Source organism: Bos javanicus, chromosome 5 (assembly GCF_032452875.1).
Source record: "Bos javanicus breed banteng chromosome 5, ARS-OSU_banteng_1.0, whole genome shotgun sequence".
Taxonomy (NCBI): domain Eukaryota; kingdom Metazoa; phylum Chordata; class Mammalia; order Artiodactyla; family Bovidae; genus Bos; species Bos javanicus.
This window is the reverse complement of record NC_083872.1, coordinates 40,392,542-40,418,376: the sequence shown is the minus strand read 5'-3', so window position 1 is coordinate 40,418,376 and position 25,835 is coordinate 40,392,542. Positions and strand designations below refer to the sequence as shown.

The following is a 25,835-nucleotide window of genomic DNA, read 5'->3' as shown; positions in this document are numbered from 1 at the left end:
AAGTCAGACACACCTGAGCAACTTCACTTTCACTTTTCACATTCATGCATTGGAGAAGGCAATGGCAACCCACTCCAGTGTTCTTGCCTGGAGAATCCCAGGACGGGGGAGCCTGGTGGGTTGCCGTCTATGGGGTCGCACAGAGTCGGACACGACTGAAGTGACTTAGCAGCAGCAGCAGCAGTGCTTATCCCCAGTGGCAACTGCTGGCTTGTTCTCTATATCTGTGAGTCTGTTTCTGTTCTGTTATATTCATTTGTTTATCTTTTAGATTCCATGTTAAGTGATAACATTTAATACATGTTTCTCTCTCTGATTTATTTCACTAACTATAGTACCCTCCAGGTCCATCAGTGTTTTTCTAAATGGTAAAATTTTATTTTTTAATGGCCGAGTTATACACACACACACCATTTCTTCTTTATCCATTCCTCTATTGATGAACACTTAGGTTGCCTCTACATCTTAGCTATTATAAATAATGTTGCTATGAACATTGAAGTGCATGTACCTTTACAAATTAGTGTTTTCATTTCCTTATGAATATGTACCCAGGACTGGAACTGCAGGATAATATGGTAATTCTATTTTCGGTTTTTGGAGAAATCTGCATACTGTTTTCCATAGTACTATGCCAATTTGCATTTCCACCAACAGTGTTTAAGGCTACATCCTTGCAATCATTTGTCGTTGTTTAGTCTCTAAGTTGTGTCCTACTCTTTTGTGACCCCATGGACTCTAGCCCCACCCAACTCCTCTGTCCATGGGATTTCCCAGACAAGAATACTGGAGTGGGTTCCCATTTCTTTCTCCAGGGGATCTTCCTGACCCAGGGACATAGCTCATGTCTCCTGCCATAGTAGGCAGGTTCTTTACCAGGGAAGCCCACAACCATTTGTTATATGTAGTTTTTTTGATGATAGCCATTCTGACAGGTAAGATGTGATATCTTATTGTGGTTTTGATTTGTATTTCTCTAATGATTAGCCATGTTGAACATCTTTTCAAGTGTCCCTTAGCCATACATATGTCTTCTTTGAAAAAAAAAAATTATTCAAATTTTCTGCAATTTTTTGCTTGGATTTTTTTTTCTTTCTGATATTCAATTGTATAAACTTCTTGTATGTGTTGGATATTAACCCCTTTATCAGTCATATCATTTACAAATATTTTCTCCCATTTTGTAGGAAATCTCTTCCTTTTGTTGATGGTTTCCTTTGCAGTGAAAAAGCTTTTAAGTTTAATTATACCTAATTTGTTTACCTTTTGCTTTTATTTATTTTACCTTGAGAAACTTATCCAAGAGAATACTGCTACTATTTATGTCAAAGAGTATTTCATACAACAATAGGAGTTGTATGGTTTTGGGTATTATATTTAGGTCTTTAAACCATTTGAGTTTGTTTTTGCAGATGGTGTGAAGGAGTCTTACAATTTCATTGTTTAAGTTTTTAAATTTTATTGAAAGTTAGCCTTTTATTAAAGTTAAATTTCATTGTTTAATTTTTTATTTTGTATTGAGATATAGCCAATTAACAATTTTGTGATAGCTTAAGGTGAACAGTGAAGGGGCTCAGGAATACGTATACATATATCCCTTCTCTCCCAAACTCCCCTCCCATCCAGGCTGGCATATAACATTGAGCAGGGTTCCATGTGCTGTACAGTAAGTACTTGTTGGTTATCTATTTTAAAATATAGCAATCTGTACATGTTGATGCAACTCTTCAGTTTTCCCAGCACCACTTGTTGAAAAGATTAGTTTTTTCTCCATTGTGTATTATTGCCTGCTTTATAGTAGATTAATTGAATATAAATGTGTGGCCTTGTTACTGGGATCTATATTCTGTTCCATTAATCTATATGTCTGTTTTTATGCTCATACCACATTGTTTCAATTACTGCAACATTGTAGTATAGTCTGAATACAGGGAATGTGGTAGCTCTAGTTTCAGCCTTTTTATTTTTTTAATCAAGATTGTTTTGATTATTCAGTCTCTTGTGCTTCTATTATCAATTTTAGGACTATTTGTTCTACATCTGTGAAAAATGTCCTTGGTATTTTGATAGGATTGCATTAAATCTGTAAATTGCTTTGGATAGTGTGGGCATTTTAATATTATTTCTTCCAATCCATAAACATGGGATATATTTCAATTTCTTTGTATCATCTTCAATTTCCTTCAACAGTGTTTTATAGTTTTCAGATATTAGGTCTTTCACCTCCTATTTTAAACAGGATTGTTATCCTGCTTTCTCTTTTCTTAAGTTCACTATTGATGTATAGAAAGCAAATATTATATCCTTCAATTTTATATAATTCTTGTATTAGATCTAAGAGCTTCTGGTAGAATTTTAGGATTTCCTATATAAAGTATCATGTCATTTATAAATAGTGATAATTTTACTCTACCCTTTTCTTTTGGATTTTTCTTTTATCTGATTGCTATGGATTGCAATCAGAAAAATGTGGATAGCAAAAGGCAAAATGGTTGTCTGAGGGTGCCTTACAAATAGCTGAGAAAAGAAGATAAGTGAAAGGTAAAGGAGTAAAGGAAAGATATACCCATCTGAATGCAGAGTTCCAAAGAATAGCAAAAAGAGATAAGAAAGATTTCCTAAGTGATAAATGCAAAGAAGTAGAGGAAAATAATAGAATGGGAAAGACCAGAGATCCCTACAAGAAAATTAGAGATACAAAGGGAACATTTCATGCAAATATTGGACAGAAAAGGTATGGACCTAACAGAAGCAGAAGATATTAAGAAGAGATGGCAAGAATACACAGAACTATACAAAATGATCTTAAAGACCAGATAACCATGATGGTGTGATCACTCACATAGAGTCAGACATCCTCAAATGTGAAGTCAGGTGAGCCTTAGGAAGCATCACTGCAAACAAAGCTAGTGGAGGTGATGGAATCCCAGTTGAGCTATTTCAAATCCTAAAAGATGATGCTGTGAAAGTGCTGCATTCAATATGCCAGCAAATTTGGAAAACTCAGCAGTGGCCACAAGACTGAAAGAGGTCAGTTTTCATTCCAATCCCAAAGAAAGGCAACGCCACAGAATGTTTAAACTACTGCACAATTGCATTCATCTCACATGCTAACAAAGTAATGCTCAAAATTCTCCGATCTAGGCTTCAACAGTTGATGAACCAAGAACTTCCAGATGTTCAACCTGGGTTTAGAAAAAGCAGAAAAATCAAAGCTCAAATTGTGAACATCCGTTGGACCATAGAAAAAAGAGTTCCAGTAAAACTTCTATTTCTGCTTTATCGACTATGCCAAAGCCTTTGACTATGTGGATCACAACAACTGAAAAATTCTAAAAGAGATGGGAATACCAGACCATCTTACCTACTGCCTGAGAAATCTGTATGCAGGTCAAGAAGTATAGCCAGTTAGAACCAGACATGAAACAATGGACTGGCTCCAAACTGGGAAAGTAGTACATCAAGGCTGTATATTGTCGCTCTGTTTATTTAACTTACATGCAGAGTACATCATGCAAAAAAATGGGTGGATGAAGCACAAACTGGAATCAAGATTGCTGGGAGAAATATCAATAACCTTAGATATTCAGATGACACCACCCTCATGGCAGAAAGCGAAGAGGGACTAAAGAGCTTCTTGATGAAAGTGAAAGAGGAGAGTGAAAAGTTGGCTTAAAACTCAGCATTCAGAAAACTTAGATCATGGCATCTGGTCCCATCTCTTCATGGAGATGGAGAAACAATGGAAACTGTGACAGACTTTATTTTCTTGGGCTCCAAAATCACTACAGATGGTTAGTGCAGTCATGAAATTAAAAGATGCTTGTTTCTTGGAAGAAAAGCTATGTTAGACAGCATTTTAAAAAGAAGAGACATTACTTTGCCAAGGCCCATCTAGTCAAAGCTATAGTTTTTCTATTAGTCATGTATGGATGTGAGAGTTGGACCGTAAAGAAACCTGAGCACTGAAAAACTGTTTCTTTTGAACTGTGGTGTTGGAGACAACTGTTGAGAGTCCCTTGGACAGAAAGGAGGTCAAACCAGTCAGACTTAAAGAAAATCAGTCCTGAATATTCATTGGAAGGACTGATGCTAAAGCTGAAACTCCAATCCTTTGGCCACCTGATGCAAAGAACTGACTCATTGGAAAAGACCCTGGTGCTGGGAAAGATTGAAGGCAGTTGGTGATGAACAGAGAAACCTAGTGTGCAGCATTCAATGGAGTCGCGAATAGTCGGACACGACTAAGCAACTGAACTGAACTGAACTGAACTGCTGTGGATAGGACTTCTGAAACTATGTTAAATAGAAATGGTAAGAGTGAAAATCTTTGTCTTCTTCCTGGTTTTAGAGGAAAATCTTTAGTTTTTACCATTGAGTATGATGGTAGTTGTGGATTTGTCATAAATGATATCTTGTTAAGATATGCTTCCTCAGACATGACTTAGGGACTGAATGGCTTATCCTGTTTCCTCTGTGCCATCTTTGATGAAAGCTTTAATCACAAATGGATGTTGAGTTTTGTCAAGTGCTTTTCAAGTGTTATTGGGAGGAACATGTGAAATTTATCTTTTGTTTTGTTAATACAGTATATCATACTGTTTTGTGGATATTGAACCACCCTTATATCTCTGGAAATAATTCCACTTGGTTATGTTGTATAATCCTTTTTATATTGGTGAATTTGATTTGCTAATATTTTGTTGAGGATTTATTGTATCCATAAGCATCAGAAATATTGGCCTATAATTTTCTTTTTATAGTACCTTTGTCTGGTTTATGTATCAGAAACAATGTGCCTTATAGAGTGAGTTTGGGGGTGTTCCCTCCTCTTCTATTTTTTGGAATAGTTTGAGAAGGATAGATATTAAGTATTCATTGTAGAATTCCTCTATGAAGGGTTTTAATCTTGGACTTTTGTTCGCTGGAAGTCTTCTGGTTACTGATTCAACTTCATTATTATGATTGATCTGTTTAGATTATCTATTTCTTCCAGATTCAGTCTTGGAAGATTATATGTTTAGGAATTTATCCATTTTTGTAGGTTGTTTATTTTTGGCTGCAATATTCCTTATTACTTTTTGTATCTCTGTGATAACAGTTGTAATATTTCACCTCTCCTTTCTCATTCTGTTTATATGAGTCCTTTCTCTTTTTTCATAACAAGCCTAGCTAAAGGTTTATCAATTTTGTTATCTTTCCAAAACTAGCTCTTACTTTCATTGATCCTTTCTAGACTTTGTATAAATTTTATTTATTTCTTTTCTAATAGCTATTATTTTCTTCCTTCTGCCAACTTTGGATTTTGTTTGTTCTTTTTCTAATTCTTTAGATGATAGATTAGGCTGTTTATTTTGAGTTTTTTTCTTGTTTCTTGAGGTAGGTCTATATTGCTACAAACTTCCCTCTTAGAACTGATTTTGCTGTATCCCATTCCTTTTGGAAAGTTGTGCTTTTGTTTTATTTGACTTGAGGTATATTCTGATTTCTTATTTCATTTCTTTTCTGAACCATTGGATTTTTAGTAACATGTTTAGTCTTCACATGCTTGTATTTTTCCCAGTTTTCCTCCTGTAATTGATTTCTAGTTTCGTACCTTTCTGATTGGAAAAAATGCTTGATATAATTTCTAACTTCCTAAATTTCTTGAGATTTGTTTTGGGGCCTAGAATGTGATCTATCCTGGAAAGCATTTCATTGCTGGTTTTAGATGGAATGTTCTATGTCTACTAATTAACATCTATTAATTCAACTTGTCTGATGTATATTTTAAAGTAATTTTCCTGATTGTTTTTATGTCTGGATATGTTCTTTTATATGTGAGGTACCCTACTATTTTTGTATTGTCAGATTTTCCTTTTATCTATTATTAGTTGATTCATATCTTTAAGTACTCCTCTATTAGGTGCATACAAGTAAAAAAAAATGTTATATCTTGTTCTTATTAGGATCCCTCTATCACTATAAAATGCCCTTCTTGGTCTTTTGCATTTTGTTTCTTTAAAGTCTACTTTGTCTGACATGAGTACTGCTATCCCAACTTTTTTTTTTAATTTATATTTTTATAGAATATCATTTTCTATCTCTTCACTTTCAGTCTGTGTCATTAGCTCTGAAATGAGTCTTCTGCAGATAGCTTTTTTTTTTCCTTGACAGAGATATCAGTGGTTTATTGGACAGGGAGATCTTACAAGTCTAATACAGAGAGTCTTGGCGTGGCAACCCCATATTGTTGGGGATAGCAGATAGCAGGCAGGATATGGTCTTTTTGTTTGTTTGTTTTAATCTGATCAGTCACCTCTGCCTTTGAGTGGAGTTTTTAGTCCATTGAACATTAATGCAATTATCACTGAGCATGTATTTTATTATTTGGTTTCAGTTGTCTTTGTAGTTATTCTCTGTCCTTTCTCTCTCTTTTTTTGCACCTCTTCCCCTATGGTTTGATGATTATCTTTAGTGCTATGCTCTTATTCCTTTCTCTCTGGTTTTTGTTAATCTATTGTGTGTTTTTCATTTACAGTTACCATGGATTTCTATTTGTTTTATTGATAGTCATTTAACTTCAAACACATTCTAAAACAGGTACAATTTTTACTCTCCTCATCCATGCTTTGTGTTTTTGATATTTTGTATCATCATGTCTATCCCTTACATGTTTATTGTAGCTATATAGATTTTACATTTATTGTCTTTTAATCTTCATACTTGCTTATTTAAATTGTTGATCCACAAACTTTATTATATATTTACCTTTACTAGTGGAATTTTACCTTTCCTATAAATTCTTATTGAAGCCTATTCTTTTCCCATTAAAATTGCCATTTAGCATTCCATTTAGGGTCAGTTTGGTATTGCTCAACTCTTAGTTTTTGCTTGTTTGAGATATTATATTTTTCACCTTTAATTTTGAATGATAATTTTACTGATTATAGCATCCTAGGTTTTAGGTTTTTCATTTCAGCACTTTAAATTATAATGTCATTCCCTTCTGGCTTGCAAAATTTCTGCAGAAAAAAATCAACTGAAGCATTATAATAATTTACTTATAAGTGACTTTTTGTTTTTCTCTTGCTACCTTTACAATTTTCTCCGTATTTTTAACATTTGTCATTTTAACTATGACCTGTCTTCATATGAGTCTCTTTGAGTTCCTCTTGTTTGGGACTCTTAGTGTTTCCTGTACCTACAAATCTGTTTCCTCCTTCAACCTCAGGAAGTTTTCAGCCATAACTTTATCACATACATTTTCTACCCCTTTCTCTCTTCTCCTCCGAGATCCATATAATGCAGAAGTTAGTACACTTTATGTTGTCCACAAGGTCCTCCAAGCTATCCTCACTTCTTAAAATTTGTTTTTATTCTGCTGTTATTTGGTGATTTCTATTATTCTTTCAGATAATTTATGCATTCTTCTATGTAACCGATTCTGCTTAGTTCCTTCTAGTGTAATTTTTAGTTCAGTTATTGCATTTTTCTGAAGTAATTGATCAGAAGAAGGAGTGGCTAGGGCCAGATCCAGGTTTGAACCAAGGCTTCTCTTGTGCTCAATGGCAGTCATCCCCCTATAAAAGGCAGAGTTGGTGCCCAAGGTGCTGGAGCAGAAGCCCTGAAGTTTGTATCTGAGCTGGTTTCACTCTAATTGTGTGAAGTCTACTGGCAATGGCAGCTTTCATCCTAACGGAGAGCAACACCAGTGCCAGAAAGGCTGGAACCAGTGCCAGGTATGGGCCAGGATACATGCTGGAGCAATCACAGAAAACTGGTCAGAGTCCTAGGCAATTTTCAATTTACAGCTTCTTCACTGTTACTGGGAGTAAGCAAGCATCTGCATGCATGCTTCTTGAGAAAAGTCTGTTTGTCATCAGATCAGATCAGATCAGTCGCTCAGTCATGTCCGACTCTTTGCGACCCCATGAATCGCAGCACGCCAGGCCTCCCTGTCCATCACCAACTCCCAGAGTTCACTCAGACTCACGTCCATCGAGTCAGTGATGCCATTCAGCCATCTCATCCTCTGTTGTCCCCTTGTCCTCCTGCCCCAAATCCCTCCCAGCATCAGAGTCTTTTCCAATGAGTCAACTCTTCCCATGAGGTGGCCAAAATACTGGAGTTTCAGCTTTAGCATCATTCCTTCCAAAGAAATCCCAGGGCTGATCTCCTTCAGAATGGACTGGTTGAATCTCCTTGCAGTCCAAGGGACTCTCCAGAGTCTTCTCCAACACCACAGTTCAAAAGCATCAATTCTTTGGTGCTCAGCCTTCTTCACAGTCCAACTCTCACAGCCATACATGACCACAGGAAAAACCATAGCCTTAACTAGGTAGCTCTCTGGTAAGTTTCACTGGTTTTCAAGCCAGCTAAGGGAACTCATCTTACCAAGATCTAAATCCAGGACTGAGACGTCTTATATGTGATTCAATTCCTGGGGAAGATCCCTGAGCCTGGGATATCCCCATTCCTCTTCTGTGTCTCCTGCTAAGGGCTTGGGTCCTGACCCATTCACTTCTTCTCCCTTCCTACCTGATTCCATGTGGATCTTTCTTTAAAGGTTTGGTTATAGGAGAGGTTTTCTTGCTGGTCTCCAGGTTGTTTTCAGCAGGAGTTGATCCATATGTAGATGTAGTTTGATATGATCATAGTGGGAGGTCAGCATAGCATCCCCCCTCCTGTCATCTTGATCTCCTTCATAACTTATTAATACACTGATGAGAAACAGGTTGAGTGGAATCCCCCACGTATATGTTTGAGTTTTAAATCTTTCTTGACAGAGCAACACTTCCCTTGTTCATTGTTCATCCAAAATCAATAATTTGGGAATTGCAAATAATCAAGAAATCTTATCACATCATTTGCTTATTACTCTTCCTATTTTCCATTACCATCTCAGTTTTGTAATTTCAAACAAAATAATTATGTACTATTGGCATCATGTTAGTTTCATTGGGGAGACAATTTCAACTCAACAAAGACTTTCTCTACTTTCTTGAATTTCAAGTGATATCTAGCTACATACACACATACTCCTGAAATGGGACAAAATTCTGTAGGACTCTATTTATCATATAAAACTGAGAGTTTTTTGAAATTACCTCAACAAAAAGCATATCAATTAGGACATGACTGAATGACTAATACTTTCACACGTCTTTCATATCAATTAGTCCTACATGACATAATGTGCTGACAAAAACTTATATGTTATAAATATTATGAATAGGATTGCATTATTTTTTAAATCCTTCTTCAGGCATTATATCATTTTGGAAATAAAAAAGTAATTAATTTGATCATAAATTCAATTACCTAAAAATATGAATAATCAGTTGTTTTGTAAAATGCAGAGTGTGCTGTCAACACTCAGTAAATACCCATATCTTCAAAAAGCCTTCAGGTTTTTTTTTTTCCGTCAGCAGCCTCCAAGTCATTAATTTCATAGTCCAATAATTTTATATTTATTTAAATGCTTGAAACATATTATTTTGCTCCTCTTTTTACCTGTACTTCACACACAATCAAGTATCAGGGTATTTCAGCAGCTAATGTAGTTGCATTCTGAAAACAATCACATTCTACCTGTTAGTTGAACAGTGTCTGACTCTATTCTGGAAGAGAAGGATACTGTTTATAATCATTTTTAAAAAATGCATTTTTCTTGGGTATGTACTTTATTACTTGGCTTCGAACAGTATGTTCTTCAGAAATTTTTACTAAATATATTTAATCACGGCTGTAAGCTGCTAAAACACTATTAATAACTTTGCAGAAAAACTATTAAACTAAGACAATAATAATTTGATAATAGAGTTTTAAGCTGAGACAATAATAATTTGATAATAGAGTTAAAAAGTAAGTATGAGGCTGAAGAAGACCTCCAAAAGTATGTAATTATGTAACTAGAGGAAGTTATGTCTATGTTTAAGTTGTTTTTAATAACCTGAAAATTATACTGGAACAGTATAATATTGATGTGAAAGTGCTTAACATATAATGTATATAGTATCCCCTTTGTGAGGGATCAGATCAGATCAGATCAGTCGCTCAGTTGTGTCCGACTCATTGTGACCCCATGAATCGCAGCACGCCAGGCCTGCCTGTCCATCACCAACTCCCGGAGTTCACTCAGACTCACGTCCATCAAGTCAGTGATGCCATCCAGCCATCTCATCCTCTGTCGTCCCCTTGTCCTCCTGCCCCCAATCCCTCCCAGCATCAGAGTCTTTTCCAATGAGTCAACTCTTCGCATGAGGTGGCCAAAGTACTGGATTTTCAGCTTTAGCATCATTCCTTCCAAAGAACACCCAGGGCTGATCTCCTTCAGAATGGACTGGTTGAATCTCCTTGCAGTCCAAGGGACTCTCAAGAGTCTTCTCCAAAACCACAGTTCAAAAGCATCAATTCTTGGGCGCTCAGCCTTCTTCACAGTCCAACTCTCACATCCATACATGACCACAGGAAAAACCATAGCCTTGTCTAGACAAACTTTTGTTGGCAAAGTAATGTCTCTGCTTTTGAATATGCTATCTAGGTTGGTCATAACTTTCCTTCCGAGGAGTAGGCATCTTTTAATTTCATGGCTGCAATCACAATCTGCAGTGATTTTGGAGCCCAGAAAAATAAAGTCTGACACTGTTTCCCATGAAGTGATAGGATCGGATGCCATGATCTTCGTTTTCTGAATGTTGAGCTTTAAGCCAACTTTTTCACTCTCCACTTTCACTTTCATCAAGAGGCTTTTGAGTTCCTCTTCACTTTCTACCATAAGGGTGGTGTCATCTGCATATCTGAGGTTATTGATATTTCTCCCGGCAATCTTGATTCCAGCTTGTGTTTCTTCTGACAATATGCAGCCTTGACGAACTCCTTTTTCTATTTGGAACCAGTCTGTTGTTCCATGTCCAGTTCTAACTGTTGCTTCCTGACCTGCATACAAATTTCTCAAGAGGCAGATCAGGTGGTCTGGTATTCCCATCTCTTTCAGAATTTTCCACAGTTGATTGTGATCCACACAGTCAAAGGGTTTGGCACAGTCAATAAAGCAGAAATAGATGCTTTTCTGGAACTCTCTTGCTTTTTCCACGATCCAGCAGATGTTGGCAATTTGGTCTCTGGTTCCTCTGCCTTTTCTAAAACCAGCTTGAACATCAGGAAGTTCACAGTTAATGTATTGCTGAAGCCTGGCTTGGAGAATTTTGAGCATTACTTTCCTAGCATGTGAGATGACTGCAATTGTGCGGTAGTTTGAGCATTCTTTGGCATTGCCTTTCTTTGGGATTGGAATGAAAACTGACCTTTTCCAGTCCTGTGGCCACTGCTGAGTTTTCCAAATTAGCTGGCATATTGAGTGCAGCACTTTCACAGCATCATCTTCCAGGATTTGGAATAGCTGAACTGGAATTCCATCACCTCCACTAGCTTTGCTCGTAGTAATGCTTTCTTTTTTTTTTAATTTTTTTAAATTTTATTTTATTTTTAAACTTTACATAATTGCATTAGTTTTGCCAAATATCAAAATGAATCCGCCACAGGTATACATGTGCTCCCCATCCTGAACCCTCCTCCCTCCCCATACCATCCCTCTGGGTCGTCCCAGTGCACTAGCCCCAAGCATCCAGTATCGTGCATTGAACCTGGACTGGCATCTCGTTTCATACATGATATTTTACATGTTTCAATGCCATTGTCCCAAATCTTCCCACCCTCTCCCTCTCCCACAGAGTCCATAAGACTGTTCGATACATCAGCGTCACTTTTGCTGTCTCGTACACAGGGTTATTGTTATCATCTTTCTAAATTCCATATATATGCTTTAGTATACTGTATTGGTGTTTTTCCTTCTGGCTTGCTTCACTCTGTATAATAGGCTCCAGTTTCATCCACCTCAGTAGTAATGCTTTCTAAGGCCCACTTGACTTCGCATTCCAGGATGTCTGGCTCTAGGTCAGTGATCACACCATCGTGATTATCTGCGTTGTGAAGATCTTTTTTGTACAGTTTGACTTTTAAAATATATAATATCCCTTTTCTAAAACATTCACATATTTTAAATTCAAATCTAATTTGAGTCTTCCCTGGTGGCCCAGTGGTTAAGACTCCACACTTCCACTGCAGCAGGCGTGGATTCCACCCCTGGTCAGGAAACTATGATATCCCACATCCCACACAGCCAAAAAACAAAACAACAAAAAAATACTGACTTTATTTCTTCAGATTTTTAGTTGATTTCACTTCAGTGAAATAAGACTTCAGTCTATTCTATTTGACTTCTATTATGTACACATATCACAGGACTGAGTGACTGAACAATGTAACCATGTCAAAAGGCTTTTACTTACACACACAGATGTGTATCTATATGCATGCATAATTTGTGTGTGTGTACCCAGTCATGTATGACTTTTTGTGACCCCACGGACTGTAGCCTACCAGGGTTCTCTGTCCATGGAATTTTCCAGGCAAGAATACTGAAGTGGGTTGCCATTTCCTTCTCTAGGGAATCTTTCTGACCCAGGGATTGAACCCATGTCTTTTGAGTCTGCAGCATTGGTAGGTGGATTGTTTACCACTGTACCACCTGGGAAGCCCCATGCATAATCTAGTCCTCATTTGCATTCTACAGACTGGGTAACTGACACCTCAGGAAGATTAAGTGATGGGTGCAGCAGAGGCAGATTTTCAGATTGAGTCTGAGGACAAAATATTCCCTGATTTTAAAATGTAGAGTAAGAAATGTTGATGTCTTTTCACCTAGGATAATCTGAGCTCAGCACAAACAAGTTTCCTCTATTTTCTGGAAACTGAAATTCATGGCAAATATTCCTTAGAACCAGAGCAGAGTGGTCAGTATCGTAAGTAAAATTTTAGGTTAAATATTTTTAACATGACCTTGTATGAGCTGTGTTGAGGATTAATCAGAATAGATTCCTGAAATCCTGCCAAATCTTTTTTCTTTCTAAAAGAGATGCCACCACTTGCTAATACATATTAATGTTTTATCCATATTTCTAAATTTTGTTCTCTTTCAATGTAAATGCTTGTATAAGCATCAGTTCAATGAAATATTAGATTTATTGGTATTGTTGGAGGAAACTCTAATTATATACCAATACTAAATACTTTGTGAATAATTGTTAGTGGCTAAATGTTTGCTAATGTATAGTTGAAGATTTTTAAAATAATTTATATGAAATACCTCATGACAGAACAAAACTAGACAAGAACTAGATGATGTCTGTCTAGCAGAAAAATGCATACATAGATATGGACCAGATTTCTCAAAGGAGAACCATAGCATCATCTAAAGTAAAGAGAGAAGGGCGGGGGCGGGGGCGGGGGGGGGAGGGGAAGCAAAGCATGGCAGGACAGAAGAGAGCGTGCAGGAAGGAGACAGAGGCTGTCACCTTGTGTTGCCTTATTATATTTTTGTTGTTGTAGTTGTTTAAATACACAAGTAAGTGTCTTAGTAAAGGATGTTGAATTGTTTGGAGAATACTATAGCACCAATACATGTTAGGGAAACACCAGTCACTAGACACCTATAGAGCTGTGGTTAAGTTGTGATATGAGCCATCTGCAGTACCTGGTGAAAAGACCTAGGGGAGAGTAGGAGAAACCAGGGAGCTGTTTCCTAGCACAGCATGGCATGTGGGCAGGAATGCATCCCCAGGTTCTGGTCATTCTGTTCTTTTGCATATTGAGAAGAAAAGGTCTGCTTCTTTTATTGGCACATCTTTGAGTTGTTTTCTTCTTATGCCACTTCACTTGCTACAACACTTTCAGGAATATGGGGGCTGGGAGCTGGCTGTGGATTACTGAGTGGTAGGTCCTTAAGGGAGAATTAAGAAGAGCTGTTTCTTCTGCACTAGCATGTGTGGGCTCAGCCTTGCCCCCCTCTCTTCTGCTGCACTCTGAGAGGATGGGATCAGGAGTCACAAGAGATAGGATAACTGGTGACACAACAGAACAAATCAGTAGCAGAAAATGATGTGAGAGATGCTTTTATACTGAAACAGAAAGAAATCCATTAAATAAAATGAAATACATGCTGCCAGGATAATCACTCACTGTCCTATTGAAATAGGCAATATTTGGAGTGAAGTAAAAGATAGTTTGCCCCAGGATAATGAAAAATGTCTCCTTCTGATGAGAATGAAAATATTGAAATTGGAAGTCTTTCAAAAACACTCAATAAAATACACATTAAAAATGCTTTAAAATATTGCTGCTTAGACTATCCTCTTCTAAGGTGTATATGATGCTGCTACTGCTAAGTCACTTCAGTCGTGTCCAACTCAGTGCGACCCCATAGAGGGCAGCCCACCAGGCTTCCCACCCCTGGGATTCTCCAGGCAAGAACACTGGAGTGGGTTGCCAATTTCCTTCTCCAATGCATGAAAGTGAAAAGTGAAAGTGAAGTCGCTCAGTCGTGTCCGACTCTAGCGACCCATGGACTGTAGCCTACAAGGCTTCTCCATCCATGGGATTTTCCAGGCAAGAGTGCTGGAGTGGGGTGCCATTGCCTTCTCCAAAGGTGTATATATAAGCAGCAATAATCCATAACTGAGACCAGAGCCCCAGTAAGAAATACTTTTTATTACCTATTGTATTTTATGCTTACTTGATGGAACTAAAGTTAAATTTTAATTTGTTTGTGGCAAGTGTTTTGAAATACAGTTATGGAATGGTCCATTCATTTCTTCAATAAATATAATATCAAATGACTACTCAGTGCCAGGCATTAGAGACACAATAAACAAGTAACGTGTCATTGTCTCTTGTAGCCTGATGGGCCCTAACGCTTAGCAGAATGATAGTTAATATCTATTTACTACTTTCACAGTAAGCATTTCACATGTATAATCTTGTATGACACTTGCAAGTGTTCTATGAAACGCGCATTTTTTTTCATACTTTGTACATGAGTCAGAACTTGAGTAATTTTCCCTAAGTTGCAAGCTAAAGAGTGGTTGAGCCAAGTTTCAGACAAGATCTGGCTGACTTTCCTGGATTTCCTTTGACTATGCCTTACCTCAGGTTCCCATATACTGTGGGTGTTGTCTAAGAAGGAAATATAAGATAATATCCTTGACCTAGAAAAGTCCTCTGTATCTTATTTTTGGTTTCTTGAAATCACTCACTCATAGCTACTCTTCCTTTAGACCTGCCCTCGTTCTTTCCCAGATTCTCTATATAGTTAATAAGGTAAACAGACCAAGATCTCACTCGCATAATTTGTCAAAATTAATAATCTGAAGGATACTCTTCAAAGTAATTGTTCTTTAATTTTACCTGATTCTTTTTCTCTCTGGTCAGTATTACTTCCTCTATAGTCAATAAAAAAAGATGCAGCAGCATCCCTTGCTCTTAAGATGAATGTTCAGATCAGATCAGATCAGATCAGTCGCTCAGTCGTGTCCGACTCTTTGCGACCCCATGAATCGCAGCACGCCAGGCCTCCCTGTCCATCACCAACACCCGGAGTTCACTCAGACTCACGTCCATCGAGTCAGTGATGCCTTCCAGCCATCTCATCCTCTGTCGTCCCCTTCTCCTCCTGCCCCCAATCCCTCCCAGCATCAGAGTCTTTTCCAATGAGTCAACTCTTCGAATGAGGTGGCCAAAGTACTGGAGTTTCAGCTTTAGCATCATTCCTTCCAAAGAAATCCCAGGGCTGATCTCCTTCAGAATGGACTGGTTGGATCTCCTTGCAGTCCAAGGGATTCTCAAGAGTCTTCTCCAACACCGCAGTTCAAAAGCATCAATTCTTCGGCGCTCGGCCTTCTTCATAGTCCAACTCTCACATCCATACATGACCACAGGAAAAACCATAGCCTTGACTAGACGGACCTTTGTTGGCAAAGTAATGTCTCTGCTTTTGAATATGCTATCTAGTTATGTAAAGTTATTATTTAGAATTATTTATTATCAATTTAGGTTTATTAATTGATAAATTTGAACTATTTAAAATCCAGTAATCACTGACACATTAAACTGCACATGTTTTGTGATTTGCAAAATGTTTGCAAATACATTATCTAAGTTGATCTTTACAAAAAGAACTGTTTGATCGACACAACAGTTTTGGCATAGTTTATGTTTGCCTTTCTCCCCTCCTCCTCATTAAAGGAACTCATCTTAATTAGCGTGTATAACTCAATGAAAAGAATTACAAACCAATGGGCCAAGAAAATGCTGAAATGTACATTTTTGGAGACAAACTTTAAGAGCTATAAATAACGTGTATAGGTTTCAAAATTTTTTATTTAGGTTTATATTTGAATATTAATGATAACAAAATAAAAAACTGAATTCTTCTATAGATCATTTAATGGATTCCCCTGCCTCCTGAAGGAATTTGTCTTTATTCTTCACCTTTATTTACTGTTTCTTTTCCTTTCTAATCAGTTCTGTTTAGTAAAAGAAATAAAATTTAAATTTAAAAGTCTAGACTTAATACAATCTATACATTTGTGTAGTTTTCTTCTTCTTACCAATGTCCAAGAGAAATAAATTGGTAATAATCAATCTTGGCATTTAAAAATTATCTGTTGAATATTTTTCCTTTTGCAAAGATATCTAAAAATTTTCCTGTTGCTCCACTGACCCATATTTACTATGTTTGATCTAAAAATTCAACTCATTTTTTTTCAAGAAATAAATGATTTTTCACTGAAAAATAACCTATACACAAAAAGGGAAAAATATTTTTCCTGATCCATGTAGTAACACTAAATATTTTTACCAGTCTTGGAAAATGCTGGAATTCTGGCAAATTAAAAGGGGGTAAATATGGTCTTAAAGTCCATCACATTTAAAAAAATAAGTAGTACTCTACATGTCATTATGATGCAAGAAATCAGTACCATTTTATTTTGGCTGCTTTAGATAGCATTTAAATATATTTATATATTGATAATAATAACATTAGGTATTTTCAGAATTGCTTTCATGCTCTAATTTATATTTTACATTCAATTCTATGTCATGAGATTCTTATATTCTATTTCTACATAATCTTTGAAAATATGATTTCATGTGTTTTCAAATTGAAGAGCCTATTGTGTCTCAATTGAAGAAGTCAAGTCTCTTTGTAATGCCCTGGAATATTTGAAAATTTGTTATAGTGCCACCACCAGGTCCATCTGAGACATATTTTGCAGTGTTTTTAATAAATGATTGACATGCCAGAATTGAAAGAGACACGTGTACCCCAATGTTCATCGCAGCACTGTTTATAATAGCCAGGACATGGAAGCAACCTAGATGTCCATCTGCAGATGAATGGATAAGAAAGCTGTGGTACATATACACAATGGAGTATTACTCAGCCATTAAAAAGAATACATTTGAATCAGTTCTAATGAGGTGGATGAAACTGGAGCCTATTATACAGAGTGAAGTAAGCCAGAAAGAAAAACACCAATACAGTATACTAATGCATATACATGGAATTTAGAAAGATGGCAACGATAACCCTGTATGTGAGACAGCAAAAGAGACACAGATGTATAGAACAGTCTTTTGGACTCTGGGAGAGGGAGGTAGGGGATGATTTGGGAGAATGGCATTGAAACATGTATAATATCATATATGAAATGAATCACCAGTCCAGGTTTGATGCAGGATACAGGATGCTTGGGGCTGGTGCACTGGGATGACCCAGAGGGATGGTATGGGGAGGGAGGTGGGAGGAGGGTTCAGGATGGGAACACGTGTACACCCGTGGTGGATTCATGTTGATGTATGGCAAAACCAATACAATATTGTAAAGTAATTAGCCTCCAATTAAAATAAATAAATTTATATTAAAAAAAAACATGCTTTCAAGTTTAATACTATGTAGATCCAAACAAGTCTGTCATTGCACTGACCTGTGTACACATAAGCGTTCCTGTTGATCTGTGAACTTTTTAAGGGCAAGCAGACTATGCTTTCTTTTTGATTCTTTTATCTGCATGCTTGGTCACAGATGGATCTACAAAGATGATGATGAGGCTTAAGTCAAAGAGCCCCTCACTAAAATGAAGCTATTTCAATGCCTTGAAACCAAAATAATCATGTGGTCAGAAGTTTTTACAGAATTTTATAAAAGCAAGATATTTTACTTAGACTGATGCATAGTTTTGTAGCGTAGTTTATTTATTTATTTATTTATTAGTATTTTTTTAATTTGGCTGTGTTGCATCTTAGTTGCTACATGTGGGATCTTCCATGTGTAGTGCAGGATCTTTCATTGCAGCTCATGGACTCTCTAGTTGTAGTGAGTGGACTCAGTAGTTATGACACATGGGCTTATTTTCTCCATGGCATGTGTGATCTTAGTTCCCTGACCAGGGATTGAACCTGTGTCCCCTGAATTGCAAGGTGGATTCTTAGACTTCCCTGACCACCAGGGAAGTCTCTGTAGCTTAGTTTATATTAGTAATTTTGTCTTCTTATCTTTAAAAATAGCTCTCCAAATTTTAAAGATTTTGACATACAAAACCTAGCTTCTCTCTTATAAGGAACAATTATTTACATTTTCTTGAATGAATAAAGGAAAAAAGTGAAAGCAGGGAAAAGGAATAAACAAGTTATTAATCTATATATTTTAACATTTAAAAATTTAGGTTTTCTGGCAAAAATTTTCCATAAACCACCAACAGGCAATCTAAGATATAACTCTTGTACAATGTCTATGAATTTATAAAATTCTTATACAGATATGGTTGTGGTGATGATTTAGTTTCTAAGTCATGTCTAACTCTTGAGACCCTGTGGACTGTAGCCTGCCAGGCTCCTCTGTCCATGGGATTTTCCAGGCAAGAATCCTGGAGTGGGTTGTCACTTCCTTTGCCAGAGGATCTTCCCTACCCAGGGTTTGAATCCGGGTTTTCTGCATTACAGGGGGATTCTTTTACTGCTGAGCTACTAGGGAAATTCTTATACAAATATATGTTTTACTAAATCTTTCTACCAGTGCTTCAGGTCAATTTAATCTTCAGGTAAAATAGTTGACATTGAAATGTTCACAACTCTGCTATTTGTAAAAAGATTTTACTATACTCAGTTATTAAAAACTTAAAAAAATGTCAACTCAGTTACTTGCTCATGTTTCTTACAATGTCAGTACTGGGAAGAAGCTGAAGCCCTGATACCGAATCTACTCTTTTCATTATAATATGATGTTTACAAATGTATTTAAATAAACTAAAACTTATTATACAAATAAGAAATATAAAATAAAATAGAATTGATAATATTGTTGATGCCAAATGGTGAATATTTTCCATTACCTTTCTTTCCTTTTTCTTATCTTTCCTCTTCCTTCTTCTCTTCTCTTTATGCAGGTGTTTAATATTATCCAACTGCCATAAAGTTAAAGATTTTTTTTGAAATTTGAACCTAAATTCTACTGAACACAAGATGAAAATGTGGTTACTGTTCAGTCTCCTTGTAATAATATCTTTTAAAACTTGTCTATCAGGTAAGAAATATCCTGTCTATAACATATAACTTCCACAATTTATGTCAATGTAATTAATATTCTTTTCACTATATTGAATCTAGTGTATAAAGTTCAGAATTAATATTTTCCTTTGCCATCTGGGTCAGGCAAGTAAATGCATATATATTAAGCCTGACACTTTTGTTCTTTTTTCTTTTTAGTTTCAATTAAAATTTCATAAGATAAGTTAATCGATCTTATATAGTGATGTGCTGGTAAATGGTTAAAATCTGAATATCTGGGAGGGGAAAAATATCCCTGCTGTAGCATTTGTCAATTCCTACAGAGTAAATTGTCCTACTGTTGTCATTTTCAACTTGAAACCATGTACGGTGGTGGGAGAAGAGTTATGCAATAGCGCACCATCATATAGTATGTTCACTATAGGGGTAAAATCGACTTAACCTCATTAGTATACATAAAAGTAAAACATAGTAAAATATTAGAAAATAATGGGTTTTAAGCTTTTGATACATCTGTCTATTTTTTACAAGTTAATATAATTTAATTTTTATTATTGGCTGGTCAATCTTTTGAAAACAATTCAAAAATAATCTACAGTGTATTCAAGGACTTAAGAATAACAATGCAGTTTTAAGTATACCGTAGTTTTAGGATAAACAAACACTATATTTCTATTTTTCAAAGATAAGTGTGAAAGATTAAAAAATATTTCTAAAGGCACATTGTATTTTTATCTGAAGCAGTGTGTTTTCTAACAATATTTTATAATACCTCTGTCTCAATTACCTTAATTCAGCACTTGTTGAGTTGCTGTTAAGTTCAAGATATAGATGGATCTTATATTTTCATTTATGAACCTCCCTTGATTGCTTTAATAATGAACTTGATGGGCACACACATATAGAACTATTTGCATATATGCATATATATTATTTAATATAATAAAGAAAATTTGTGGTAAGGTTATTATTGCTGTCTACATTTATGAATAAAATAAAGCAAAGATATTCTTATTAGTACTGAAAATTCATGCCAATTCTTTAAAATTTTTGGTGCTGTAATTATAAAAATGCAAAGATAAGAAATAAATATTTCCAAAGACATGGTCATACTTCAGCCTTAATGGTGAAGAGCTAATAATCTAATTTCATTAACTAATATCTCGTTTATTTGAGTAACATTTGAAATCAAAACAAAGAGCAGCTTTGGGATTAATATTTTTCTGATTTTTGTCTTTTTTTTTCTTTTTAGAGTTTACATGGCACAGAAGGTATGGTCATGGAGGTAAGTTGATGAAAGGGTAACTTTTTAAGTAGATTTCTTCAAATAAACCATATTTCATCCCTACATTAAGCTATTAAGTTTTTAAACTTATAGCAAGTGGTTACAATTAGAGCACTTGGGAATTTTGTAGATGTTTTATCTGAGGTCTTCATGTAACTTATTTGATTACCAAAATAAATGAATAGATACACTACAAGCAAATATCCAAGTGGAGGATTGTAGCAGATAGAATATATTCAATGCAACCTGTATTTTCCCTTCATGTTTTATAATAATCCTATAGTACTTAATTTTGCAGCAATATTTTTAATATTGTAAAATTCTAGCTTGTTTTGAAAGCCTTCTGCTTTGCTGCAAGAAGAAGAATTAAAGTTAATAAGCTTGGAACCTTAAGATTCAGTTTAATTGGAAATCCAGATAATGGAAAATTTATTATTTATCTTTCATTAAATATAATTAGTGATCCTGATAGTTTAGATTATATTTCAACCACTGAATAGTTATTGCTAGAAATATAGACTGGAAAAAATAGTCTAGAGTAAATCAGTCTGGACTTACATATTCAACCAGGTATTCACTATGTGATCTTGTGCAAATTATTCAATTTCTATGAGACTTACGTTTCCTACATGTAAAAATCACAGGATTCTTGTGAACACTAAAAAAACAATGTAATGATAACTTACAGCACTGCTGCTGCTGCTTTAAGTCGTTTCAGTCGTGTCCGACTCTGTGCGACTCCATAGACGGCAGCCCACCAGGCTCCCCCATCCCTGGGATTCTCCAGGCAAGAATACTGGAGTGGGTTGCCATTTCCTTCTCCAATGCATGAAAGTGAAAAGTGAAAGTGAAGTTGCTCAGTCGTGTCCGACTCTTCGCGACCCCAAGGACTGCAGCCCACCAGGCTCCTCCATCCATGGGATTTTCCAAGCAAGAGTACTGGAGTGGGGTGCCATTGCCTTCTCCGACTTACAACACAGTGACCTACATAGTAAACAAATAAACATGGTAACACTGGTAATCATTGAAAGCCACAGCATAGTGGTAGGAGAACGAGTAATTAAAAGAATCACTGAGTAATCAGTGCTATTGCTTCCATGCCAAAGCAAGAGTTTCATGCCAGAGTGAGTCAGAGTCTCCATCGATAGGGGATTTATAAAAAGGAAAGTCTCAGCAAGAAGCATATCAAAGCTATTTCTGTTTCTTCCTTGTGAGTTAGCCTATATAGTGTGAGTGTAGGCTATATAAAGATCAGTGAAATATGCTCCTTGATTTCAAGAACCTTACATATAATAAGGAATAATAAAAGTAAGTGGGTAACAAATTCATAAGAAAAATATGATAGGCTTTTTAAAATAATTGAGGAATTAATAAATATTTAATGATGGAGCTAGTAGGCAAGGGAAACTGCAAGTATTTCAATTATTAGAAATGGAAATAATTCTTAGAGAAAGTAGAACAAATAAGTACAGAAGTGGGTAAATACGGACTGTGTTAGGTCACTAATTCAAAGAACACTTGTTCTGAAGGATGTTAGTAGGACTTCATTGTCAAATAAATTTGAGAAAGGCTAGTTCATTAAACTTCAACAGTTTATTATTATGTGTGTTGTTTTTGTTCAGTCCCTCAGTCGTGTCTGATTCTTTGCAACCCCATGGACTGCAGTAATGGACTTATTAGTTTCCTAGGACTGCTATAGCTATAATAAAGCCACCAACTGGGTGGCTTAGAACAACAGAAATTTATTGTCTCACATTCTGAGACGAGATGTCCCAAAGAAAGGAGATATCAGAGTCAGGTTTCTGCTGAAACCTGTATGGGAAAGCTCTTCCTTTCATCTCTCAGCTTCTAGTACCCCAAACACTGGGCTTCCTTTGTGTCTCAGATGGTAAAGAATCTGCCTACAATGCATGAGACCCAGATCAAGAAGACCCCTTGGAGAAGGGAATGGAAACCCACTCCAGTATTCTTGTCTGGAGAACTCCATGGACAGAGAAGTCTGGCAGGCTACAGTCCATGGGGTCACAAACAGTCGGACACAACTGAGCGACTAACACACACACACACACACACACACACACACACACATCCCAAACATTCCTTGGCTTATGGCAGCAAACACAGGCAGATATAAGGTAGGTGTGAACAGATGCCCAGATTGTTACGCAAAACACAGTGTCTAGAGCTTGAGGTTGCACCATAGGTCAAGGAAGTGGTTGTCATTAATAAATGTGAAAGGCTCTTCTTAGGCAAATAAAATCATGCAAGGAAAACTTAGTCAACAATTCTGATAACCTGATCTTAATTTTCCTTCTAATAATTGGATTCCTGTACATTCTCAAGACCAACTTGTTATATTTTAGTTATGATATATTGCTGCACTGTTACCTATTACCCATGAGACTAAGAACTGACGAACCAGAGTATTCAAAGCTTAAACCCTAAATGTCCTTATTCTCCAGAGAAGGCAATTGCACCTCACTCCAGTACTCTCGTCTGGAAAATCCCATGGACGGAGGAGCCTGGTAGGCTGCAGTCCATGGGGTTGCAAAGAGTCGGACACACTGAGCGACTTCACTTTCACTTTTCACTTTCACCCATTGGAGAAGGAAATGGCAACCCACTCCAGTGTTCTTGCCTGGACAATCCCATGGACGGCGGAGCCTGGTGGGCTGCCGTCTATGGGGTCGCATAGAGTTGGACACAACTGAAGCGACTTAGCAGCAGCAGCAGCAGTGCTTATTCTCTTATCAGTGAGGAATGTTTGAAAATGGAGATAATAATAATGCTTTGAGCCAATTTAAATATTGTCTCATTTAGAGAGTTTACTTTATTTTAAGAGGGCTTACAACACTCCCCAGGCCATATCCACTGAATATTGTAAACACTGTAAAAATTCAAATATTAGACTCTGCTAAAATTTTGTTCTCATTGCTTTCTTCCTGAAACTCTCATTAAAACATACTTATGTAAAATTATGTTTGAAAACTAACAGATTAAGATGACATATTACAGAATAAGAAATAGGATTTCTTTCATTGAATATAAAATGAATAAAAATAGCTCTCAAGCACAAATTGTAATGATACTTTCAATTTCCAGAGATAAAATAAGATAGCAAGGTTACAGTGGATCATCTCTACATAACAAGAGGTGAAGTATTTCATTTAAGATCATACACTAACTGACTACATTAACTGTGAGACTGAGAATGCTACTGAAAAAAAGCAGCAGTTTTTTCCTTTCTGTTAATCTTCTTGATCAAATTTAAGAAATGAACTTACTTCTGCAATAGATGACCACTATATGGTAGAAAATAAATTTTTATTGAGTAAATCAAAGAATGATTTGAAGTAATTTTTTCAAGTAGCTTGAGAAGTTATCTATATAACTTGTGTGCTCCTTTTTAGAAGACTATATCTAGCACAAAAGAAGAGCATATGTTTTAAAAACAACCTTAGTTTAACATATTTTCCATTTGTTTCTGTACCCTTTAACCTCATAATACTTCCAAAGCATGATAATTTGTCATCTAATTATTTCCATTGCCCTGGAAATAAAGCAATGGATAACTTAATTTTTGTTAACAGAGATTATAATGCTTGTATTAATGGATCCTTTGCTGAACCTTGTGTTGTATTACCCCTGAAAGTTCTTTTTCCTTGATCTGAGTGCCCTAGCTCAACTAACAGAGCAATGAGCTTGGATAGTCTTCAAGCGGGTTATGAAGCTTACATTCAGAAGTTAACCCTGAGCATACCAAAGCAATTCGAAGCCAGTTATGAATAATTTATCTCCCAAGAGCCCAAATATATCCTCAAAATAAAATGCATATTGTAATTGGTAAACCACCCAATGAAATACATTATTTTATTCAGGCTTGAAAATATTAGAAAAGCAAGAAATATTTATAAAATTTATAAATATATGCTAACATTTTATAAATAACATTTATAAAATAATACTAACTGGAAACACAAATGTGATATCAAGTGTGTCATAGTCTCCTTTTGTTCTTAAAATGGGCAAAAGGAAATATCTTAAATATAATATTTTGTCAAAATGGAAAAATTTAGTGTTTTATTGGAAATTAGTTTCATATTTTATCACTTAAATGATTCATTGTCTCTTTCTGTAAAGGGCAAATGGAAATGGAGCACTTGGAAATATCTGCATATAATTTTGGAAAAGTACTTGTGGAGAATAAAATAGCATGGGGCACTGATAATATTCAGTTTGGCCTATAAACTTCAACCCAACTCACCCCCGAAGTGTTTTATCTTTACTTCAATGAGTAGAGGGATTGCCAATCAATAGACATAGTCTTATCATTATTAACATGTGGCATTTCATTATTTCCAATGGAAATTGCCATTGCTGATATCTTTTCCAGAAAGAAACATGCCTTATGATCATGATGAAGAAACCATAAACATATGTTCAGTTTTCTAAAAGCTGATGAATTTTTATCTCAAAGTCACATATCTTAAAATCAAAAGATATCCTATCAAAAGAAACATTTAAAACCATGCATTTTATGAAGATATGCAAGTGTGCAACTAACCCCTACCTCCACACAGATGTATGTTTGTGTGCAGCTGTCTTTGTATTTCAAGGCACCATACAATACTTGAAATAATCAAGGCAATTAGGAATGAACAAAACTCAACTACTTCAAATGATAAAACTAGTTATTTTAAGAAAATTAATAAATTATTAATTAAATTGAGAATTCAGGATTGTTATAATCCCAATAAGGCTTCCCTGATGGCTTAGATGGTGAAGAATTGACCTGCAATGCAGGAGATAATGACAGTACCAGAGGACTTTTTAGAAGCAGGTACTAGACAGCCCAGGATTAGCTATTTCTACATTGGAAATACAATACTATTGAATCTTTAGTTAATGCAACTGTGCACCTACTGAGATGAATTCAAATTTTTTAAAATTGTATGTGATCACAATTATTAAATGAAGTACATATTTAATTCAGTTCAGTTCAGTTCAGTCGCTCAGTCGTGTCCAACTCTTTGTGACCTCATGAATTGCAGCACGCCAGGCCTCCCGGTCCATCACCAACACCTGGAGTTCACTCAAACCCACG

The 25,835-nt window shown here is 36.0% G+C and overlaps 1 protein-coding gene across 4 annotated transcripts in view; it reads left to right on the top strand.

Moving 5' to 3' along the window:
• The window catches only part of CNTN1 (contactin 1), a 409,422-nt gene that overhangs the window by 207,517 nt on the left and 176,070 nt on the right, over positions 1-25,835 (top strand). For all 4 annotated transcript variants that reach the window (XM_061416436.1, XM_061416437.1, XM_061416438.1 and 1 more), the window contains 2 exons: positions 19,326-19,462; positions 20,699-20,731. In XM_061416436.1, the coding sequence (XP_061272420.1) occupies positions 19,402-19,462; positions 20,699-20,731 (94 nt within the window). In that variant the 5' untranslated portion in view covers positions 19,326-19,401. The remainder of the gene's footprint in view (positions 1-19,325; positions 19,463-20,698; positions 20,732-25,835) is intronic.